This window comes from Schistocerca gregaria, chromosome 2 (assembly GCF_023897955.1).
Source record: "Schistocerca gregaria isolate iqSchGreg1 chromosome 2, iqSchGreg1.2, whole genome shotgun sequence".
Lineage (NCBI taxonomy): Eukaryota > Metazoa > Arthropoda > Insecta > Orthoptera > Acrididae > Schistocerca > Schistocerca gregaria.
In genome coordinates, this window is record NC_064921.1 from 797,768,892 (window position 1) to 797,789,669 (window position 20,778).

At 38.6% G+C, this 20,778-nt stretch overlaps 1 protein-coding gene across 1 annotated transcript in view; it reads left to right on the plus strand.

Moving 5' to 3' along the window:
* The window catches only part of LOC126335984 (dynein beta chain, ciliary-like), a 782,187-nt gene that overhangs the window by 495,033 nt on the left and 266,376 nt on the right, over nt 1-20,778 (plus strand). The window contains exons 32-33 of the mRNA XM_049999461.1: nt 2,648-2,789; nt 16,320-16,553. Of these exons, the coding sequence (XP_049855418.1) occupies nt 2,648-2,789; nt 16,320-16,553 (376 nt within the window). The remainder of the gene's footprint in view (nt 1-2,647; nt 2,790-16,319; nt 16,554-20,778) is intronic.

Sequence of the window (20,778 nt, forward strand, 5' to 3'; positions counted from 1 at the left end):
GATTTCCCTTCTTTGCTTAGAACTGGGTTTCCATCTGAGCTCTTGACATTCATACAAGTGGTTCTCTTTTCTCCAAAGGTCTCTTTAATTTTCCTGTAGGCTGTATCTATCTTACCCCTAGTGAGATAAGCCTCTGCATCCTTACATTTGTCCTCTAGCCATCCCTCCTTAACCATTTTGCACTTCCTGTCAGTCTCATTTTTGAGACGTTTGTATTCCTTTTTGCCTGCTTCATTGACTGCATTTTTATATTTTCTCCTTTCATCAGTTAAATTCAATATTTCTTCTGTTACCCAGGGGTTTCTACTAGCCCTCGTCTTTTTGCCTATTTGATCCTCTGCCGCCTTCACTACTTCATCCCTCAGAGCTACCCATTCTTCTTCTACTGTATTTCTTTCCCCCATTCCTGTTAATTGCTCCCTTATTCTCTCCCTGAAACTCTGTACAATCTCTGGTTTAGTCAGTTTATCCACGTCCCACCTCCTTAAATTCCTCCCTTTTTGCAGTTTCAATCTACAGTTCATAACCAATAGATTGTGGTCAGAGTCCACATCTGCCCCTTAAGTGTCTTACAATTTAATACCTGGTTCCTAAATCTCTGTCTTACCATTATATGATCTATCTGATACCTTCTAGTATCTCCAGGATTCTCCCATGTGTACAGCATTCTCTTATGATTCTGGAACCAAGTGTTAGCTATGATTAAATTATGCTCTGTGCAAAATACTACCAGACAGCTTCCTCTTTCATTTCTTTCCCCCAATCCATGTTCACCTACTATGTTTCCTTCTCTCCCTTTCCCTACTCTCGAATTCCAGTCACCCATGACTATTAAATTTTCGTCTCCCTTCACTGCCTGAATAATTTCTTTTATCTCATCATACATTTCATCAATTTCTTCATCATATGAAGATCTAGTTGGCATATAAACTTGTACTACTGTAGTACGTGTGGGCTTCGTGTCTATCGTGGCCACAATAATGTGTTCACTATGCTGTTTGTAGTAGCTTAGCCGCACTCCTATTTTTTTATTCATTAACAAACCTACTCCTGCATTACCCCCTATTTGAGTTTGTATTTATAACCCTGTATTCACCTGACCAAAAGTTTTGTTCCTCCTGCCACCAAACTTCACTAATTCCCACTATATCTAACTTTAACTTATCCATTTCCCTTTTAAGTTTTCTAACCTACCTGCCCGATTAAGGGATCTGACATTCCAAGCTCCGTTTCACAGAATGCTAGTTTTCTTTCTCCTGATAATGACGTCCTCTTGAGTAGTCCCTGCCAGGAGATCTGAATGGGGGACTATTTTACCTCTGGAATTTTTTACCCAGGAGGATGCCATCATCATTTTACCATACAGTAAAGCTGCATGCCCTCGGCTGTAGTTTCCCCTTGCTTTCAGTCGTTCGCACCACATACTTGGTATGGCCGCAAGGCCGTTTTGGTTAATGTTACAAGGCCAGATCAGTCAATCATCCAGACTGTTGCCCCTGCAACTACTGAAAAGGCTGTTGCCCCTCTTCAGGAACCACACATTTGTCTGGCCTCTCAACAGATACCCCTCCATTGTGGTTGCACCTACGGTATGGCCATCTGTATCGCTGAGGCACGCAAGCCTCCCCACCAACGGCAAGGTCCATGGGTCATGGTGGTGGGGGGTTCGAGTAACACAAGCAAAATGATTATAATATTAAAATTAGAAAAATCAATTGTTAGAAATATGTCTAATGCAAAACCAAAAGAATCCTGTCACTCACTGTTAATAAATTTTAGAATACAAAACTACCTCTGTTTCTGCATCTATGAGCTGATTATTTTGTATACAGTAACCCTAAGTTCCTCATAGACAATAATTTTAAACATCAGTGCAGCATTAGGAACAAGGGGAATTTCATGCATCCAATTCATAGATTAAAGATATATGCAAAACCCCAGAATACATGGGCATGTAAATTTGCAATATTCTAAAAAAAGTCCATAACGTGGAGGTAGGGTTACTAAAACAAAAACTATGAAAGTTGTTAATACAGACATTCTATTATTTCTAGAAGAATTTCTGAATTAGAATGTGAAAATCTGAGCAAGAAAGCAAATGGTTATTAATTAAGCTTAACTGTTTTATGACAAATAAATGACGGTAATAATTATGTTATATTAATGCCAATGTTATATACTGTTTCTTTAATACCTTTGAATTGTATTTGGAGTGTTAAAGAGTCCCCTGTACATTAAATCTATGATTTAACTTTGTATGTTATGGGACAATAAAAATTCTAATTCTGGCATCAAGGCTTGTTACACACTGTGAACTGCATAATGGCATGTACTTAAGAGATATATTTATTTAGGTATTATTGCACAAGACACTGTGTACTACATTTTTTTGCCCCAAATAGAAATTTTGGTTGTTTCTTCCAGATCAGCTCTTAAAGCTAGGCAATCCACTTTGTAATTTTTTCCCCTCAGTTTTCTATATCGACGTCTGAATGTCTCTGTGTGATTCCTTCTGGAATGCTCATTACATTTGACTCAAACATATACTGAAGATAGTTGCTAGTCAGGTTTGTTCAAAGACATTACAATGTTTTTAAAGTTCAGGTGACAACCTATTTCTTTTTCATTCTTGGTTTTGCATTTTAAGGCACCTCACAAAGCTGTATGATTCTCTTGCGAGACTCAAATTCTGTCAAGAAGATGGCAAAAATACCAAGTATGCAGAAGGAATGTTTGCTAAGGATGGAGAATATGTTGAGTTCAATGGTCAGTGTGACTGTTCAGGCAAGGTTGGTATTTTTCTTGTGAAATCAATATTATACAGCTTTAAAAATCAGTTGGAGAATCTTATTTGAAGTTACTTTTATATAAATATCTATAGTTTGAAACCAGCTTGTTTTCTTATCTTTAATTTTAATAGTGCTGAACAGTAACCCAACATCAAATCTGATCCTAAGTTAAACAGTTGGAAAAAAAAAAGATAAATATATAGAGTAGTGATTGACTCAGTCACTATTGCATGTATTTTTTATTTATTTATATATTTTATGACAGCAAGAACAACATTGGAGACATTCCAAGAGCAACGAAATGACACAAAAGCTGGCCATGGATATTTCAGGGATACCAAAAAGTGCTGTATATGAAGTTGTGCCAAGTATTTGAGATATCAGATGATCTTTACACAGTTTATATCATATGTGTTGTCAGCCAATGAAGAACGTGTCTAAATAAACACTGCAAAGGCATATTACATTCATAGAGATTTTACAAAATGGGTTGTGTATTATAATGTTTGGGTAGGGGCAACTGAAACTAAAGAAAATGTCCATTTGAAAGGACTGAATAAAGACATAACCAAAGGAATCATTCACAAAAAAATTCTGTTTGGATGACATAACTCAAACTTGAATTTTCCATTTGAACTCTGTTTGTTAGTATCAGTCAACTCTACATTATATAACCATTCCATAACATTATTCATTCCTAATATTGTGTACCATTAAATTCAATTTGAAAACAGTCTTTTGTCTGAACTTGCCTGTGGCTCACTGAAGTCAGACATGTTTGTCGTGCCTGCTATAAAGCACTGTTGTAATCAGTGATTATATTGCATTCAAACATGCAAAGGAACTGTATCCTTACAGTTGTTACAGTACTGTCCACCACAACTTTTTTTTCTATAGTGACTACCATTAGTTAACATTCTAAAATTTATAATGTTCTCCTTTACAACCCTGCACTACCAGCAGATGCTAGTACGTTGTGTGGTACACAGCAAAAAACCCACTAGTAATCCTCAACAATCTCTTTTAATTGTCTTAAACTCTTCTGCTGCATACTACACTCCTGGAAATTGAAATAAGAACACCGTGAATTCATTGTCCCAGGAAGGGGAAACTTTATTGATACATTCCTGGGGTCAGATACATCACATGATCACACTGACAGAACCACAGGCACATAGACACAGGCAACAGAGCATGCACAATGTCGGCACTAGTACAGTGTATATCCACCTTTCGCAGCAGTGCAGGCTGCTATTCTCCCATGGAGACGATCGTAGAGATGCTGGATGTAGTCCTGTGGAACGGCTTGCCATGCCATTTCCACCTGGCGCCTCAGTTGGACCAGCATTCGTGCTGGACGTGCAGACCACGTGAGACGACGCTTCATCCAGTCCCAAACATGCTCAATGGGGGACAGATCCGGAGATCTTGCTGGCCAGGGTAGTTGACTTACACCTTCTAGAGCACGTTGGGTGGCACGGGATACATGCGGACGTGCATTGTCCTGTTGGAACAGCAAGTTCCCTTGCCGGTCTAGGAATGGTAGAACAATGGGTTCGATGACGGTTTGGATGTACCGTGCACTATTCAGTGTCCCCTCGACGATCACCAGAGGTGTACGGCCAGTGTAGGAGATCGCTCCCCACACCATGATGCCGGCTGTTGGCCCTGTGTGCCTCGGTCGTATGCAGTCCTGATTGTGGCGCTCACCTGCACGGCGCCAAACACGCATACGACCATCATTGGCACCAAGGCAGAAGCGACTCTCATCGCTGAAGACGACACGTCTCCATTGGTCCCTCCATTCACGCCTGTCGCGACACCACTGGAGGCGGGCTGCACAATGTTGGGGCGTGAGCGGAAGACGGCCTAACAGTGTGTGGGACCGTAGCCCAGCTTCATGGAGACGGTTGCGAATGGTCGTCGCCGATACCCCAGGAGCAACAGTGTCCCTAATTTGCTGAGAAGTGGCGGTGCGGTCCCCTACGGCAGTGCATAAGATCCTACGGTCTTGGCGTGCATCCGTGCATCACTGCGGTCCGGTCCCAGGTCGACAGGCACGTGCACCTTCTGCCGACCACTGGCGACAGCATCGATGTACTGTGGAGACCTCACGCCCCACGTGTTGAGCAATTCGGCGGTACGTCCACCCAGCCTCCCGCATGCCCACTATACGCCCTCTCTCAAAGTCCGTCAACTGGACATACGGTTCACGTCCACGCTGTCGCGACATGCTACCAGTGTTAAAGACTGCGATGGAGCTCCGTATGCCACGGCAAACTGGCTGACACTGACGGCGGCGGTGCAGAAATGCTGCGCAGCTAGCGCCATTCGACGGCCAACACCGCGGTTCCTGGTGTGTCCGCTGTGCCGTGCGTGTGATCATTGCTTGTACAGCCCTCTCGCAGTGTCCGGAGCAAGTATGGTGGGTCTGACACACAGGTGTCAATGTGTTCTTTTTTCCATTTCTAGGAGTGTATAACTGAAAAAAATGTGCTGTAATACATACATTTGACAGTGGGTTTAGAATTACTCTCTCAGTAATTTCGTCAGTTGAATTTAATAATACAATTAGGATTTTCTTCTATTAATCATGTAAAGTGGCCTGCAGTCTTTACCGTCATAATTATGAACATCATTCACATGAAAGGTGTAGAAGTGGCAGTTACAGTATTTCACACAATTTAAAGCCCCCAAAGCACTATATAGCTTATTTAAACTGTTTCCTGCAGCCTAGGTTGCCATATTAAAAACACAAACAACTACCTTCACTGGCTCTCAACCATCATTGTCCTATTACCATTTGCCCCTGTCGACACTGCCCCTCTGTACACCAAAAGTCCACATGCCCATGGTCACTATCTCTCCTAATGTCCTTCCAACTCCAAACCCACCACTTCTTGCCTTGCGCATCTAACTAACTACATCTTTTTATAGAGGAAGATAAACAAATAAATCCACTGCATGGCCATGAGCACCCTCTCCTATGCCAACCTGTTTATGGGTCATCTTGATGAAACCTTCCTAAGCACCCAAAATCCAAAACCTCCTCTTTAGTCCAGATTCATTAATGATACCTTCAAGATGTGCACTCAGGGATGCGATACCTAAAATTCTGCACACTTTATTATCTATCCTCTTTATCTGGTGCTCCTCAGCACAGTGGGGCACTTTGTGGAGCTTGGCCTCCATCTCAGTAAGGGCACTATCTGAACCTCAGTCCATATCAAGCCAACTGACCATCGAACAGTGGAAAGGCCAGTGTCCACTGACTTCACAGTTTCTGTTCTGTTACCACAAGGCACCCTGCTCATCATTTGTTGATGCCACCTCCCTCTACACTAATATCCCTGGTGCCCATGGCCTTGCTGTTATTGAACACTACCTTTCAAAAAAACAATGCTCAACTGACTCAAGATGTACAACTTCCTTCCTGAACACCATGACTCAAAATTACTTCTCCTTTGAAGGAATCGCTTACAGTGGTTCAGATTTATTGACGGCATCTTCATGATCTGGATTGAGGGTGAGAACTCCCTATCCACATTATCCAGAACCTCAACACCTTTTCCCCCATTCACCTCACCTGGTCACCCTCAACCAAACAAATAACCTTCTTTGATGTTGACCCCCACCTGAAGGATGAGTATTTCAGTACCTCCATCCATGTCAAACCTACCACCACCAGTAATATATCACTGTGATAGCTGCCACCCATTCCATACTAAGAAGTGCATTCGATATCACCTAGCCACTTGCGGTCATTACACCTGTAGTGACAAGCAGTTCCACTATAAATTTACCATGGGGCTCACTGAGGCCTTCACAGACAGATATCACTCAACAAGCCTTGTATGTTAACAGATCTCTCCTGCCTTGTCTCTCCAGTCATCTAGCACCTCCCACATACCCACCACCTGGCCACAGTGGGGAATTCTCCTCGTGACTCAAAACCACCCAGATCTGGAGCAATCACATCCACTGCCAGGGTTTCAACTACCTCTCGATGTACCCTGAAATGAGAAATGTCCTACCCACAATCCTTCCCACCCCTCCCACAGTGGTATTCTCTTGCCCACTGAATCTATGCAGTATCCTGGTGCATCCTTACTTCACCTCTTTTCTCAACCCCTTGCCTCATGGCTCACATCCCTGCAATAGACCCAGACTGCAAGACCTGTCCCATCGTTCTACCGCCACTTACTCTATTCTGGTCAGAGGCAAAACCTATCCCATCAAAGGAAGGGGAACAAGTTGCTTATCTGCATGGATGGCCATTGAGAAGCTGTGGTCTAGACACAGTTGGACCACAACAGTTGCTGAACATGCTGCCCAACACAATGTGCTTCACTTCGGTGACTGTTTCATAACTTGTGTCATCTCAATCCTTACTATCAACATGAGCTTTTCTGAATTGCACAGGTAGGAACTTTCCCTGTAGCATATCGTAAAAAAACTGCTAGCTGCTGCATCCAGCAGCCCTAACCTGTCCCCACTCCATCCCTGGATGCTCCCACAAGCAACACTACACCTTCCCACACCTCTATCCTGCTCCCCTTCCCTGCCCCAGCTTTCTCCTTACCCCTACCACCCACAGACTGCTTTTCCATCAGGTGCAGGCGCTATGTGCAGTATAGCCTCAGGGATCAGAGGCAATGGTAACGTGTGTGAGTAGTGTTTGTGTTTTCTACATTTGAAGTCGATCTTGTATCCAAAACTTCATACGTATAGCATCTTTTCATTGTGTCTGTCTGCATTTCAGTGTCTCCTCAACATGGTGTGTAGCAATCTAGTCTTTCTCTAATATTATCATTATTCTATACTTTATTTTCCAAAGGAATGAAAGTGCAGTATTAAATGTTATTTAACAACTGAGTGAGCTGTTATAGCAGTTAAGACATTGCTTTCACATTTTGGAGGATTGTGGTTTAAAGCCCTGTCTGGCAATCCAGATTTAGGTTTTTCCATGATTTTCTTAAGTAACTCAATTCAAATACCGCAGTTATTCCTAGGAGAAAAGCATGGTCAATTTCATTCCCAATCCTTGGCCAACCGAAGCTTATGAGTCATGTGATTATGATCTATAATAGCTTTGGCCTCAACAAGACACTGAACCCTAGTTTTCTTTCCTTTCCATTAATTAACTTGTATTTTGAATTAACAGAACTTCAATAAACTGTATCTATTCATTTTATTTTAAAACATAGCAAATGTTGTGTGTTTCTTCCCATTATTACAAAGAGTGACTAGTCTTATAGTCTCATTAAAGCTTATAGTCTCATTATAGCTTATATCCCCACGAGGAGGAGTTTCTGAAAGCGATACGTTAGTGTTTCTAACACATTCGCTTTGTTAGGCTGGCTGCTTTGCCACCATCTGGCCTTTAAATTTATTTTATCAAGCTCTAGACTGACTGTCATATGAACGTAAACTCTCAAACAAGAAACAAACAAAACTTTTTTGCTTTGTGCGGAAAGAGAAGCATTAAGATATAGTTACCTGGAGAAGGTTTACAGTATGTAGAATCTTCCCTGAGATACACGTCTAAATCTATATCTTATTTAGTCCGTAACCAAGTAACTCAACAGGAATATATCTCTGAATACAAGACTAAGAATAAGCACATTAAGCATATGGTGTACACTTCACTAGCATGACACTGCACCAGGAGAGTGTGGTCGCTACACTAGCCCCCTCGGAGAAAGAGGAGAGCCATCCAGAAAATTACTGGGAAATGCATGCATTGTCCTGATCATTTAGTGTGTTCTAGAGAATGGTACGCATTTGATGGTAGGTGTAGGTGTTTGCGCCGTTGGTGGGTACGTGAGTTGGTAGTACTTCCTGGAAAACATACACAAGTTTTGTTGAGACGACAGAGGGCTTGCCATTCTACATCTACATCTATGTGATCAGTCTGCTATTCGTAACTAAGTGTCTGGCAGAGGGTTCATTGAACTACCTTGAAGCTGTGTCTTCTGTTTCACTCTCAAACGGCATGCGGGAAAAACGAGCACTTAAATTTTTTCTGTGTGGGCCCTGATTTCTCTTATTTTATCGTGATGATCATTTATCCGTATATAGGTAGGTTCCAACAGAATGTTTTCACAATCGGAGGAGAAAACTGGTGATTGAAATTTCATGAGAAGATCCCGTTGCAATGAAAAACGCCTTTGTTTTAGTGATTGCCACTCCAATTAATGTATCATGTCTGTGGCACTATCTCCCCTATTTTGTGTGGCACAATCTCTCCTATTTTGCGATAATACAAAATGAGCCACCCTTCTTTGAACTTTTTTGATGTCATCTGTCAGTTCCACCTGATGCGGATCCCACACTGCACAGCAATACTCCAGAATATGACAGACAAGTGTGGTGTAAGCAGTCTCTTTAGTAGCTCTGTTGCACCTTCTAAGTGTATTACCAATGAATTGCAGTCTTTGATTTGCTCTACCCACAACATTATCTATGTGATTGTTCCAATTTAGATTACTTGTAATTGTAACCTCTAAGTAATTAGTTGAATTTACAGCATTCAGATTTGTGTGACTTATCGCATAGTCAAAATTTAGCAGATTTCTTTTAGTATTCATGTGAATAACTTCACTCTTTTCTTTATTCAGGGCCAATTGCCACTTTTTGCACCACACAGATATCTAAATCGTTTTGCAGTTCGTTTTGGTCATCTGACGGCTATACAGGATGGTAAATGACAGCATCATCTGCAGATAATCTACGAAGGCTACTCAAATTGTGTCCAATGTCATTAATATAGATCAGGAACAATAGAGGGCCTATAACACTTCCTTGGGGAATGCCGGATATTAATTCTGCTTTACTCGATGACTTTCCATCTATTACAACAAACTGTGACCTTTCTGACAGGAAATAATGAAAGCAGTCACACAACTGTGGCGGTATTCCATAGGCACATGGTTTGGTTAGAAGATGCTTGTGAGGAACAGTGTCAAAAGCCGTCTTGAAATTAAAAAATACGGAATCAATTTGACATCCCCTGTCAATAGCACTCTTTACTTCACGAGTGTTTCACAAGAACGATATTTCCTGAATCCATGCTGTCTATGTGTCAATAAATCATTTTCTTTGGGGTAATTCATAATGTTTGAATACAGTATGTGTTCCAAAACTCTACTGAAAATCAACGTTAGTGATATGGGCCTGTAATCCAGTGGATTACTCCTATTTAGTGGCACTATCATCAGTGACTTCACCGTTGTTATCGCTCAGTGAAGATATTGATTGTGTTTTGCTACTGGTGTGCTTTATGTATGACCAGAATCTCTTTGGGTTTTCTGCCAGATTCTGAGACAGAGTTTTGTTGTGGAAATTATTAAAAGCCTCTCGCATTGAATTACACCCTATATTTCGAACTTCTGCAAAACATTACCATTTTGGGGATTTTGTTTTCTTTTAAATGGCATGTGAACGTCTTTCTAGGTCGCATTGTACATAATGGGGAGACCTATCATGTCTCAGAGCTTGGCAAGGGTAGTTTCCCTCAATTGATGAACAAAATCACAATGGTTGTGATCATAAAGCTGGAAGGACTGCGCATCTACAAACTTCCCTGGATGTTGCAGCACTTCGTCATAAAGTAGTTCCACTGATGGAGAATCTAAGTCAGACTTGTAACAGAGAACAGTGCCGTATCATTATTCGCCTTGGTCAGATACTTGTACCTCAGAAAATTGAGTTAAATCGATGGTGCTAGGTGCTACTGACATGGGAAAGACAGTCAGCTACTATGTTGTCAAATCCCAAAATGTCTTTGATGTCCACGCTGAACTGCATGATAAATACCAATTAGTCATGTTGGTGAAGGGAGCAGTTGTTGTTGTTTTGCCAGAATGCATAAGTGAGTTTTTTGTGATCCATAAAACTAATAACAACTGCTTTTAGTTGTGGGCAACAGTAATTGATATCCTCATATATAGCAAGAACTTCTCTATTATGTGTACTCCACTTCTGCTGTGAAGCTAGTGGCTTTCATGCAACATCATGGAACTGTTGCAGTGTCACACAGTTAGCTGTTTGGCTTACATCACTAACAAGTGTGAGGATTGCATCCACTTCAGAGTGAGTGAGAAGTGCTGCATCTGCTATGCTTTGTTTTGTTGCTTCGAAGGCAGAGCTCATTGCATTTGTCCTCTGAATCTGTGAGTTACACTTGATTTTTGGACCAGTATTTTTAATTCGGCTGAACATATCAGAAGTCAGAAGTAGAAGTAGAGCAAGTCAAGGAAGTGGTGCGTTTTCTAGCAGTATTTGGTTGAGTAATTTGTAAAGTAGCTTCCTCTTTTTCAGGTAGTGGTAGAAACTCTTTGATGAAATCTGGTGTCCTAGAAAGTTGAACTGTCGTGCTCAGCACTAACTATAATCTTCTAAACACTTGAAAACTTCCATTAAGTGCTGTTTATGCTGCTCCGTTGTGGATGAAAAGACAAGAATGTCATCCAAATGGAAAGGAAGACCTTGCACTACCAAATCAATGAGTCATTTCCATTATTGCACAGCAGTCCATGGGCCAAATATCTTAAAAAGGCTGGGTGATGAGGGCAGTCTTTGGTATATTTTCATCCACATTGGGATCTGAGTAAATGCCTTAGCACAATCAAGAAACTTAATATGGTTGCACCACATAATGTGTAATTATAATCCTGTAATAAAGGCCCTGGTTAATGATTTAGTACTGTTCGAGAATAGTGTGCACAATAGTCCCCACATGGATGCCACACACCACCCTTTTTTGGCACAAGATGCTAGGGGTACTGGATGGACAAATAATTCCTTCCTTAAGCATGGTGTTAAGTTCTGCCTTTCCATTTGGCTAAGTGGTCAGGAGCTGAGCATCTAGGTCTACATGAGGCAGGCCATTCTTTAGTGGTTTAAATATGGTGTACTGTGTTGTGACATACCTCTTTTGGTACTCCAGGTGGTCGCATCAAGGCTGGAAATTGCTACAGTTCAGAAAAGTCTGAACTGTACTACTTTCCTTAAACCTCTCCAGTCCTTTCCCTTCACCCCTCTTTCTTCCCCTTTTACTCTTCTGCAAGAAGAAGGAGCCATTGGCTCCAAAAGCTTGTTAAACCCTTTTGTGTTTGTGTTCCCTTGCCACAACTTGGTGAGTAGATTTTTTATCTGTCAGTTTACATTAAGTTATCAATAATTGATCATTTTTGTACATATTTTCTTAAAAATTCTCATCCAATTGAACTTCCTTAGGGGTGGAATTTCAAAAAAACAGTGAAACACCTTTTTTTTAATTTTTATTTTTAACTTAGAAGTCAAGTACCAGTTTTCACAGATGTACCCTTATAACTCCTTGAGTGGTTCTTTAGTGACTATTTATTTTCAGAAAGTTTTCATCCACTATTTTACCCCCTCAGTGGTTGAATTCCCAAAAATGCTGAAACAAGTATTTTTGTTATTTTCTGACTGAGAAACCAAATACCAATTTTCGTAGTCCTTACTTCAAAATTCCTCTAATAGCGACATACTTTCAAAAAGCCTTTCATTCTCTATTTCACCCCACTAGGAGTGGAATTTTGAACAATCCCTTCTTAAATGGTGCTCCACACCCTCTCCAAACTTCAAGTTTCTATCCTTAGTGGTTTGGGCCGGGCAATGGTGAGTCAGTGAATCAGTCTGACTCTTTTTCACTTGCTTATTGGTTGAATTTCCAAAAACAGTGAAACATATATTTTTTCAACTCTAACTGAGAAGCCAATCACAAATTTTCAAAGATTTTAGCTATAAAAATGCTTTCAAAATGAAATATTCTTACTTTTGCAATGAAATGTTCTCATAAAACTTTTCATCTCCTATTTCTCCCCCTTAGGAGTTGAAGTTTCAAAAACAGTGACATGCATATGTTTTATTTTTGAAAGAGAATCCAGCTACAAATTTTCATAGGTTTAGCTTCAAAAGCACTTGCACAATGAAATATTTCCATGAAAATTTCATCCCCTGTTTCACCCCCACAGAGGTTTAATTGTCAATAACAGTGAAACACATATTTTTTTATTTCTTAACTGAGAAGCCAAATTTAAATTTTTGTAGATTTAGCTTTAAAATTGCTTTCATAATAAAATATTTTTGTAAAAAATTCTCATCATCTATTTTATCCCCTTAAGGGTTTAATTTCTAAAACCCCTGAAACATGTATTTTTTTTATTTGTAACTGAGAAGTCAAATACCAGTGTTCATATATATGTAGTAGTTCTTTAATAATGATACTTTTTTTGAAAAAAAGCTTCCACCTACTGTTTAATCCCCATAACGTTAAATTTCCAAAAACGCTGAAACACGTATTTCTTTATTTCTGACTGAGAAAACAAGTACCAGTTTTCATAGGTCTAGCTTCAAAATACCCTTAATAGTAACATTTTTTAAAAAAAACTTTATTTCATCCCTTTAGGTGATACAGTTTCCTATTTTTTTGCTTAAGATCTTAATTTCACCAGTCATCCAGATATTGCTTTGTTATTAGACTTTAGTCTGTGTTTCATTGTGAATGCAGTTTCGCAGCAATTACTAAAATCATTCGTAAATCTGTTGGACTTTTCATATGTATTGACATGCTCAGATACTGAATTTCTTGTTTCTTTAGCCAGCAGTTGTCGGAAGATGTATATATTTTGTCCACATAGGATTTGTTGTTATTTAACTAATTCAAGTTGCATTGTGGTTTTGGATATTGTGTGGGAAGCAGTAAACTGTCTATTATGGTTACTTATGCTATAGTAGTGGTTCCTGCCTGGAAGTCATTATACTTTGCATCCATAAATGTTTCGTCAATAGTTGTGTGGTTTTTGTAATTCTAGTGGGAGAGCTTATAGTGCCCTGTGGGTTATATGTTGAAAGTACGGAATGAGATTTTTTTCATTTTGTTTGAGTTTTCCTGAAAATTTATATTAAAGTCACCACATACCTTAAGTTTACTGAGTACACTGCCTAATGTCTCTTGTGAAATAAGTAAGTTTCCATCTGGGCTCCTGTCCAGATAAATTATTATTGTTTTTAGTGAAGTTCTTTCTGTAGCTAAAATTTCTAAGTCCTTTTTTCCCAGCCTCTCTAAAGATTTTAAGCATCAAACAGTGGTCACTCAAGCACATAACAGAAACTTCTTTTACAACAACTGACAGGAATATTTCATATTTGCTGATTTATTGGGAAATGACTATACTTTGTACATTCAGATGAAAGAGCATAAATTTTGTACTATTGTCAAGTTCAGGCATATATTATTGACCACTTACAATCTTTTTTGCCTGTTAATTTTCTCCACTGGTATCTGTTTGGTCTTCTTTTTCACCCTCTCCCTTCATGCCGCATTAGTTTCCTTCATTTATAATGATCTTACATATATCTGCAACTGAGTGTTACAAACTCCAAATTTGTTTGGATTTGTGAACATATCCCAAGGTGCTCACATTGCTCTTGGATAGCACAGTTCATTTTAGAGATACATGAAGGTGTGCTGAAAAGTAATGCCTCCAGATTTTCTATGTGAAAACTCTAAAGCTTTTTAAATAAAACGTACATTATTAACATTCTGTTCTGCCTATTTGCAGAACTCTGCCCCTAGAGGGCTCTAAGTTCTAGCATGTAACATGGCAATGAGTAACGTAACTGTGTCATTGCTTGAGAAACAGCATGCTGTAATCAAGTTCTGAATTCAAAGAGTTAGTCCTCACAAGAAGCAACCTCTCCTGTAGCATGACAATGCCAGACCACACACAGGTCCTGCAGCATATGCAACAATCCAACACCTTGGGATCACTGTCATTGATAATCATCCCTACAGTTCCCATTTTGCTCCATCTTATTTTCATCTGCTTCCAAAACATAAAGATCACATTTGAGGCCTTCACTTTGATAGTGATGAAGCAGTGCAGACAGAGGTGAGGATGTTTCTCTGTCAACAAAGTCAAACATGCTGCAGTGACAGTATCAACTAACTGGCCCTTCATTGGAAGAAATGTGTGTTCGTCACCAGGGTGATTGTATTGAGAAATAAATCTGCAGACATGAAGAATAAAGGTATAGAATGTTAATAACATTTGACTTATTTGAAAAGTTTTAAGAGTTTTCACATTAAAAATTTGGAGGCATTACTTTTCAGCACACCGTTGTACTTACAACTCACTAACCTCTTTATGATTCCACTAAATATGGGACTGGATCCCTCATAGACACTTGTTGCCACATGAATCATGTTTATTGCTTTGTTTGTAAATTCTTCTTTGCTGCTGTTTCTTAATGAGTTTGTTCCAAAACACCTCTGCAATTCCATTTTGGTTTAGGATCAGATTCTATAGTTGCTTGTTTTGAATTTACCATATTTTTAAAATGTTTGCAAAGTTGTTGCATCATAATTCCAGGTTGCACATTAATTTTGCAGTTGTGGATAGATATTTCTCAACAGTGGTTCTCCAACTATTAGAAACTTGTTTTTATTCTTTTGCATAGCTGTGGTCTCGTCTTTTCTGTTACTGTATGTCACCAACTTCCATTTACTTTTTCCTGCAGAATTTTTAATTGTTTGCTTTAATGAGACATCATCGGAGATACTGGATTTGTTATTGTTTTTAGAATTTATGTGTGCTCACATATTTTCATGGTCCTGTATTCCCATTTGAAGAATTTTACACTCCAGGACAGCTTTTCTTGAATTAGTCTATCATTTTCTTTCTTTGTAGGTATTGGTTTGGTTTTTAATGCCTCAGTATCCTTTTTTAGTAATTTTATTATCTCATTTTTCAAATTTTTTTCTGTTTTTGTTTGATCCAGGAACAACTGTTGTAAGGAATAACACTGCCAGCATACAGACAAGCAACATTGGATATGGGTGAAATCTGGAGCTGAATGTGTGCTTCTAAACAGGGATGTGTTGTTACCACTTTGTTGAAAATTGACAATCCATTCCATTGCTTGCAGCATTTGAAGAAGCTGATTAAGTCAATTACTGAAATACTGTGCAGAAAATGAACTTATTAACATGACTTAGCAGAAGGGGAAAATGTTGCTGGGGTTTAAAAATCTGTTGTTATGTCGTATTTGCTTTCTCATTTTTAAATCTTAGTTCTTTAGCCGTGAAAATTGTTATAGATATAACTAAGACAGTTAATTTCCTAGATATTAGGACATTAGAATGATCCTGACCTTCTACTTTAAATTCTTCTGTAAAACTGGCCATACATATCTGTGGGTCTGATCTGACGATATTGTTCTATACAGAATAGAATGTTGAAGATTTTGAGATTTATTGAAAGCAGGCCACTGAAATTCTTTCATATCATTTGCTTTAAAATTCTCATTAGATTTTTATTGGAACAATTACAGTTGAATATATCTGAGTACTCTTGCCACAACAAAATTAGCATATGAGGTAATTAATGAATCTTATATACATCTTATTATAAAATTAATATATTATAAACACTACTACAAAGTTCATGAAAACATGCATTCATTTATTTCATTGTCTGAAGTAATCTTTCCATGTTTTAGGTGGAGGTTTGGTTGAGCAGATTAACTGACACAATGCGTCAGACATGCCGCTATTACTTTGGTGAAGCTGTATCATCATATGATGAAAAACCACGTGAACAGTGGCTTTTTGACTTTCCAGCCCAGGCATCTCTCTGTGGTACTCAGATTTGGTGGACATCTGAAGTGAACATGTCTTTCTCCAGACTTGAAGAGGGTTTTGAAAATGCACTTAAAGAATACCAAAAAAAGCAAGTGGGTTATGAAAGAGGAATTTTTCATGTGCTAATCATTAGTTTAAATCATTTTTATAGAATCAGTATGTAATGTTGCATGAAATATGAGCTCACTGTTGTTTTTTGTAATAAATAGTGATGTGCAGGGAAGACATACAGCTATACTGGCTGTTTCAAAATGAATGTCAGTGTTCTAATACTTTATAACATTTATGACATACAATCTACAGTTATAAATAATACATCAAATGGAAGAGCAACTCAAACAGTTTTTCTTGTAAGTGTTGACAGTGAGCCCAATACATCACATGTCCCACATCAAGTTCATATGTGGTAACTTTTCTAGTGAAATATTGCTGCATAATGATGAAGATTTTCTGCATGTTATTGTCTTCAGTGATGAATGAAAATTTCACATAACTGCAAACGTGAACACATATAATCCGTCATCTGGGGGTCAGCAAATCCCCATGAGATGGTGCAGTTGCAATGAGATTCCCCTAAATTGAACATTTTTGTGCTATATCCCTGCAAAAGGAACCTTTATGGACCATTCTTTTTTGCTGAGGCAACTGTAACTGGTCCTTCTTATCTTGATGCACTGGAACTCTTTCTCTTTTCTCAATTGGAAGAATCTGAACCATAGAACATTGTTTGGTAGCAAGACAGTACACTGCCTCACTGGCTAAACTTAGTATGCAATTGTTTAAACAACATTATTCCCGACCATTGGATTGGCAGTAAGGGGTCAAGTGGCAGGGCTTGTTTCACATGGCCTCCACACTCACCCAATCTGATGCCATGTAATTTTTACCTTTGGGGATTCATAAAGGATCATCTGTATGTGTCTTAACCCACAATCTGATCTTCTCAATCAAGGAAACACGACCTGCAGCAGTTGTTGCAACAACTACTCCAGACACACTGATCGGGGCTTGGGAAGAACTTGCATCTCAAGTTGATGTTTGATGAATGATGCTCACATTGAAAACTTGTAAGAAAAGCTATTTGAGTTGTCCTTTCATTTGATGTGTTATTTATAATTGTAATTTGAGTGTAATGAATGTTGCCAAGCCTTAAAACCCCAATATTCATTTTGAAGCCCTTGGTATTTGATAAATACCTTCTAGGATGATTTTTCATAAAGGATTTGATCATTTAAATAAGAATAGGAAAAAAAAATTAGATCCCTGTCCTCCAGTAAAGTACATCATCTGCTCAAAAAATGTAATGAAAAACAGAAGCCAGAAAGCAAAGGAAAGGTTAGTGCTCAACCAAACAGTCCAGAAAAAAAATGGTGAATAATTTTATACTGTTCCATCAAAGTGTTCAGTGCCAGGGCCAGTCGAAGGAACTTTGGGGCTCCTGTGAAGTCATGAGTTTGTCGCTCCCTATCACCCCCCTCCCCCCCACCCCACCCCTCTTTATTCTCCAGAATGTAAGTTTGTTTCACTTAGTATAATATTCAAGGTTTTATATGATTGTTGTGTGTGTGTGTGTGTGTGTGTGTGTGTGTGTGAGAGAGAGAGAGAGAGAGAGAGAGAGAGAGAGAGAGAGAGAGTGTGTGTGTGTGTTTATTTGCAGCTCAGACCGTTTCAATGAAATTCATGGATTGACAATTCCTTGAATCTATGTACAAACAGGCCAGGAGTGTATCAAGTATTACAGTACCCATGACTTTGCACAGTAGGCCTGTGTCAAGTTGTGGGTAAGCAAATACTTGTTGGTAAAAATGCATTCAGTTCTTTTTATATGGAGTGTAGCTAGGTCAACAGTTGGCTTTTCCATTTTAAATGTAAGCACGTATGTGTCAAAAAATTCACAAAAATGCCTTAAATATACACAAAAACAAATAAATTATACACAAAAATACTGATATGCACTTAAAAGGGGTGAACCTGTGCCTAAAACTAACACCAAATGGTTATTGCAAAATAATCCTTGAAAAGTATGTCTAGAATCATAATGCCTATTATAATGTTTTTCTTTAACTCACAAGTTTAACAGAAATCAAGTATATGGTGATTTTGAAATGTACTAAACTCTTAGTTAATGTATTTCATATAAATTGAGGAAATCCCAGATTATAAGTGTATTGATCACAAGTTTTGTAATATGTATATATTTTTTACTACTCCACATCCACAAGGGCTGCTTCATTTGTGCTCTGTGGAAGGTACATTAGCAGATCCATCCTTATTTTGTAAGTATTTATTGTGTATACTTGTTTTCTGATATGTTCCACATCCTAGAGGATCTTCTCACTATGGATCAATTGGATCAAAAGTACACCTGATCTAATGTAATTTACTACAGATATTGCAGTGGGTGTAATTGCTTAGTGTTTCATCACAACTTTTACTTTTTAAAAAACAATAGTGGCTGGTTCAACACTGGGTTTCCAGATAGTGTGAAATGTGGATCTCTTATCACATATGAGCCATCTTATTACATTCAGGGCAAGCAGCTGGTTAGAGCTGTCATAGCAATAAACTTTATTTATATACATTCTTAAATTTTGTTTTCATGATCCTTTTATTATGGATTTCCACACCTTTGTAATAGTTAACAATAGTTACGACTGAAGCCCGGCTTACTTGGTAGTAGTAACCTTAACATGCACCACTGTAACCATGTAAAATTGGAATATAATTTAACAGATACTTTCTAACGATAAATAAAATGAGGAAAAGCCTGCTAAATTGAGGAAACATTATTTTAAAAATGACTCACCTAAATTTTCACATTTCTTGCTTTGTGAGCAGTGAAGACCTTCACCAGATTCTACAGGTGGAGGAAATGTGCAATCTGTCTTACAAATGCTATTATGGTAAGAACTCTTTAGCCGCTCATCGCTCATTGAAGATCTGAGATAGCTTTTAATGATCTTTAACATGGAAAAGCTATGTTTAGCAGAAGCTACAGACACTGGCATGCCCAAAAATATTCATAATGCAATTGTTATATTTCTAAGATGTACTGAAGCACTTCTAAACATGTGTTCGCAGTTTGTGGAAGCATAGGAGAGAACAGTCCTAATTTGTTTGTAAGATCCAGTGAATTTATACTTCCCGAATTCATTTTAGGGTGTTCCTAAGCTTCTGCAAGATTTCTACTGCCTATGTTGAGATTGTATTTCTGTATTGCCAAGTTCTTAATGTCATACATAACACTGAACACATCACACCAGTTAATGAGCTGCAGAAACCTTTAGTTCAGAGATATAGTAGTGGTATCTGCCACAACATAGAAGAGGTTCACTGTAAATGTTTCTCTTCCTCCGGAATTGGTTCATTCTTACTTTTTTTTTGGTAAGAAAACAGCCTTTTAACAGTTGCAGATCTTGTTTCTGTTAACTCAGCAACATTTCTTCTAGATGCAACCAGTTCCTCAGCTTCTTTCTCAGCATTTCAAAACTGTTGACTGTTTATTCATCAATAATACCAAGTGTTGATTTTATTAATTTTTCTATAGTGTCTAGTTGCATACCTTTTTGCTCACAAAGAATACTTAATTTCTGAGAGTTCTTTCAAGAGACTAGATACAAACACATTGTATCATTTTTGCAAGTGTTTTTAACTCTGTTAATGCAAGTTGTATCTTATTATTAAACTCATATCTTACAACCCAAACACTTTCAGTCCTAGTCTCCCATCTTTCAGTCCTAGTCTCTCATCTTGTATCGCACGGTGGCTCCAGAGTCAGCTTTGCATGATTCTTGAGTGTTTCCCAGCACATCACAGAGGCAGAAAATAATGTGAAGAATCTATAAACTACACCGCAAAAAGCAGCACAGTTGTAAATGACTTACCTGCATCACTAACAACCAAGTTCAGTCTGAGCTCAGCAAAGGATGTCATGAGCTCTCAAATTTTCTTCAATGGTACAAACTTGAGTATCACTCTTCTTTCCCCTGTTGTCGTTAAAGTATCCCCCATAGTCTGCAAGCAATATGCCAAGGTTATGTAGTGTCTGAAGTAATAATTCTGTAAGACCTTTCCCAGTAGTGTCACTTGCCCCCTTTTTTTTAATAAAAAAAAACTTTACTTGCAGCTAGTTTGGAAAACACATCTACCACTCTTAAAACCACACTTAATTGTTCCTCATCACTTTAACAGTCCACTGTTATCGAATAATATTTATTTTTGAAAAAGCCAATCTCCACCTCTTTTCTCCCTGATCAAGTTGATCTTGAGTTGCCTGATCAATTAATTTTGAGTTGTTAATTCTCTGTAAAAGCTCTT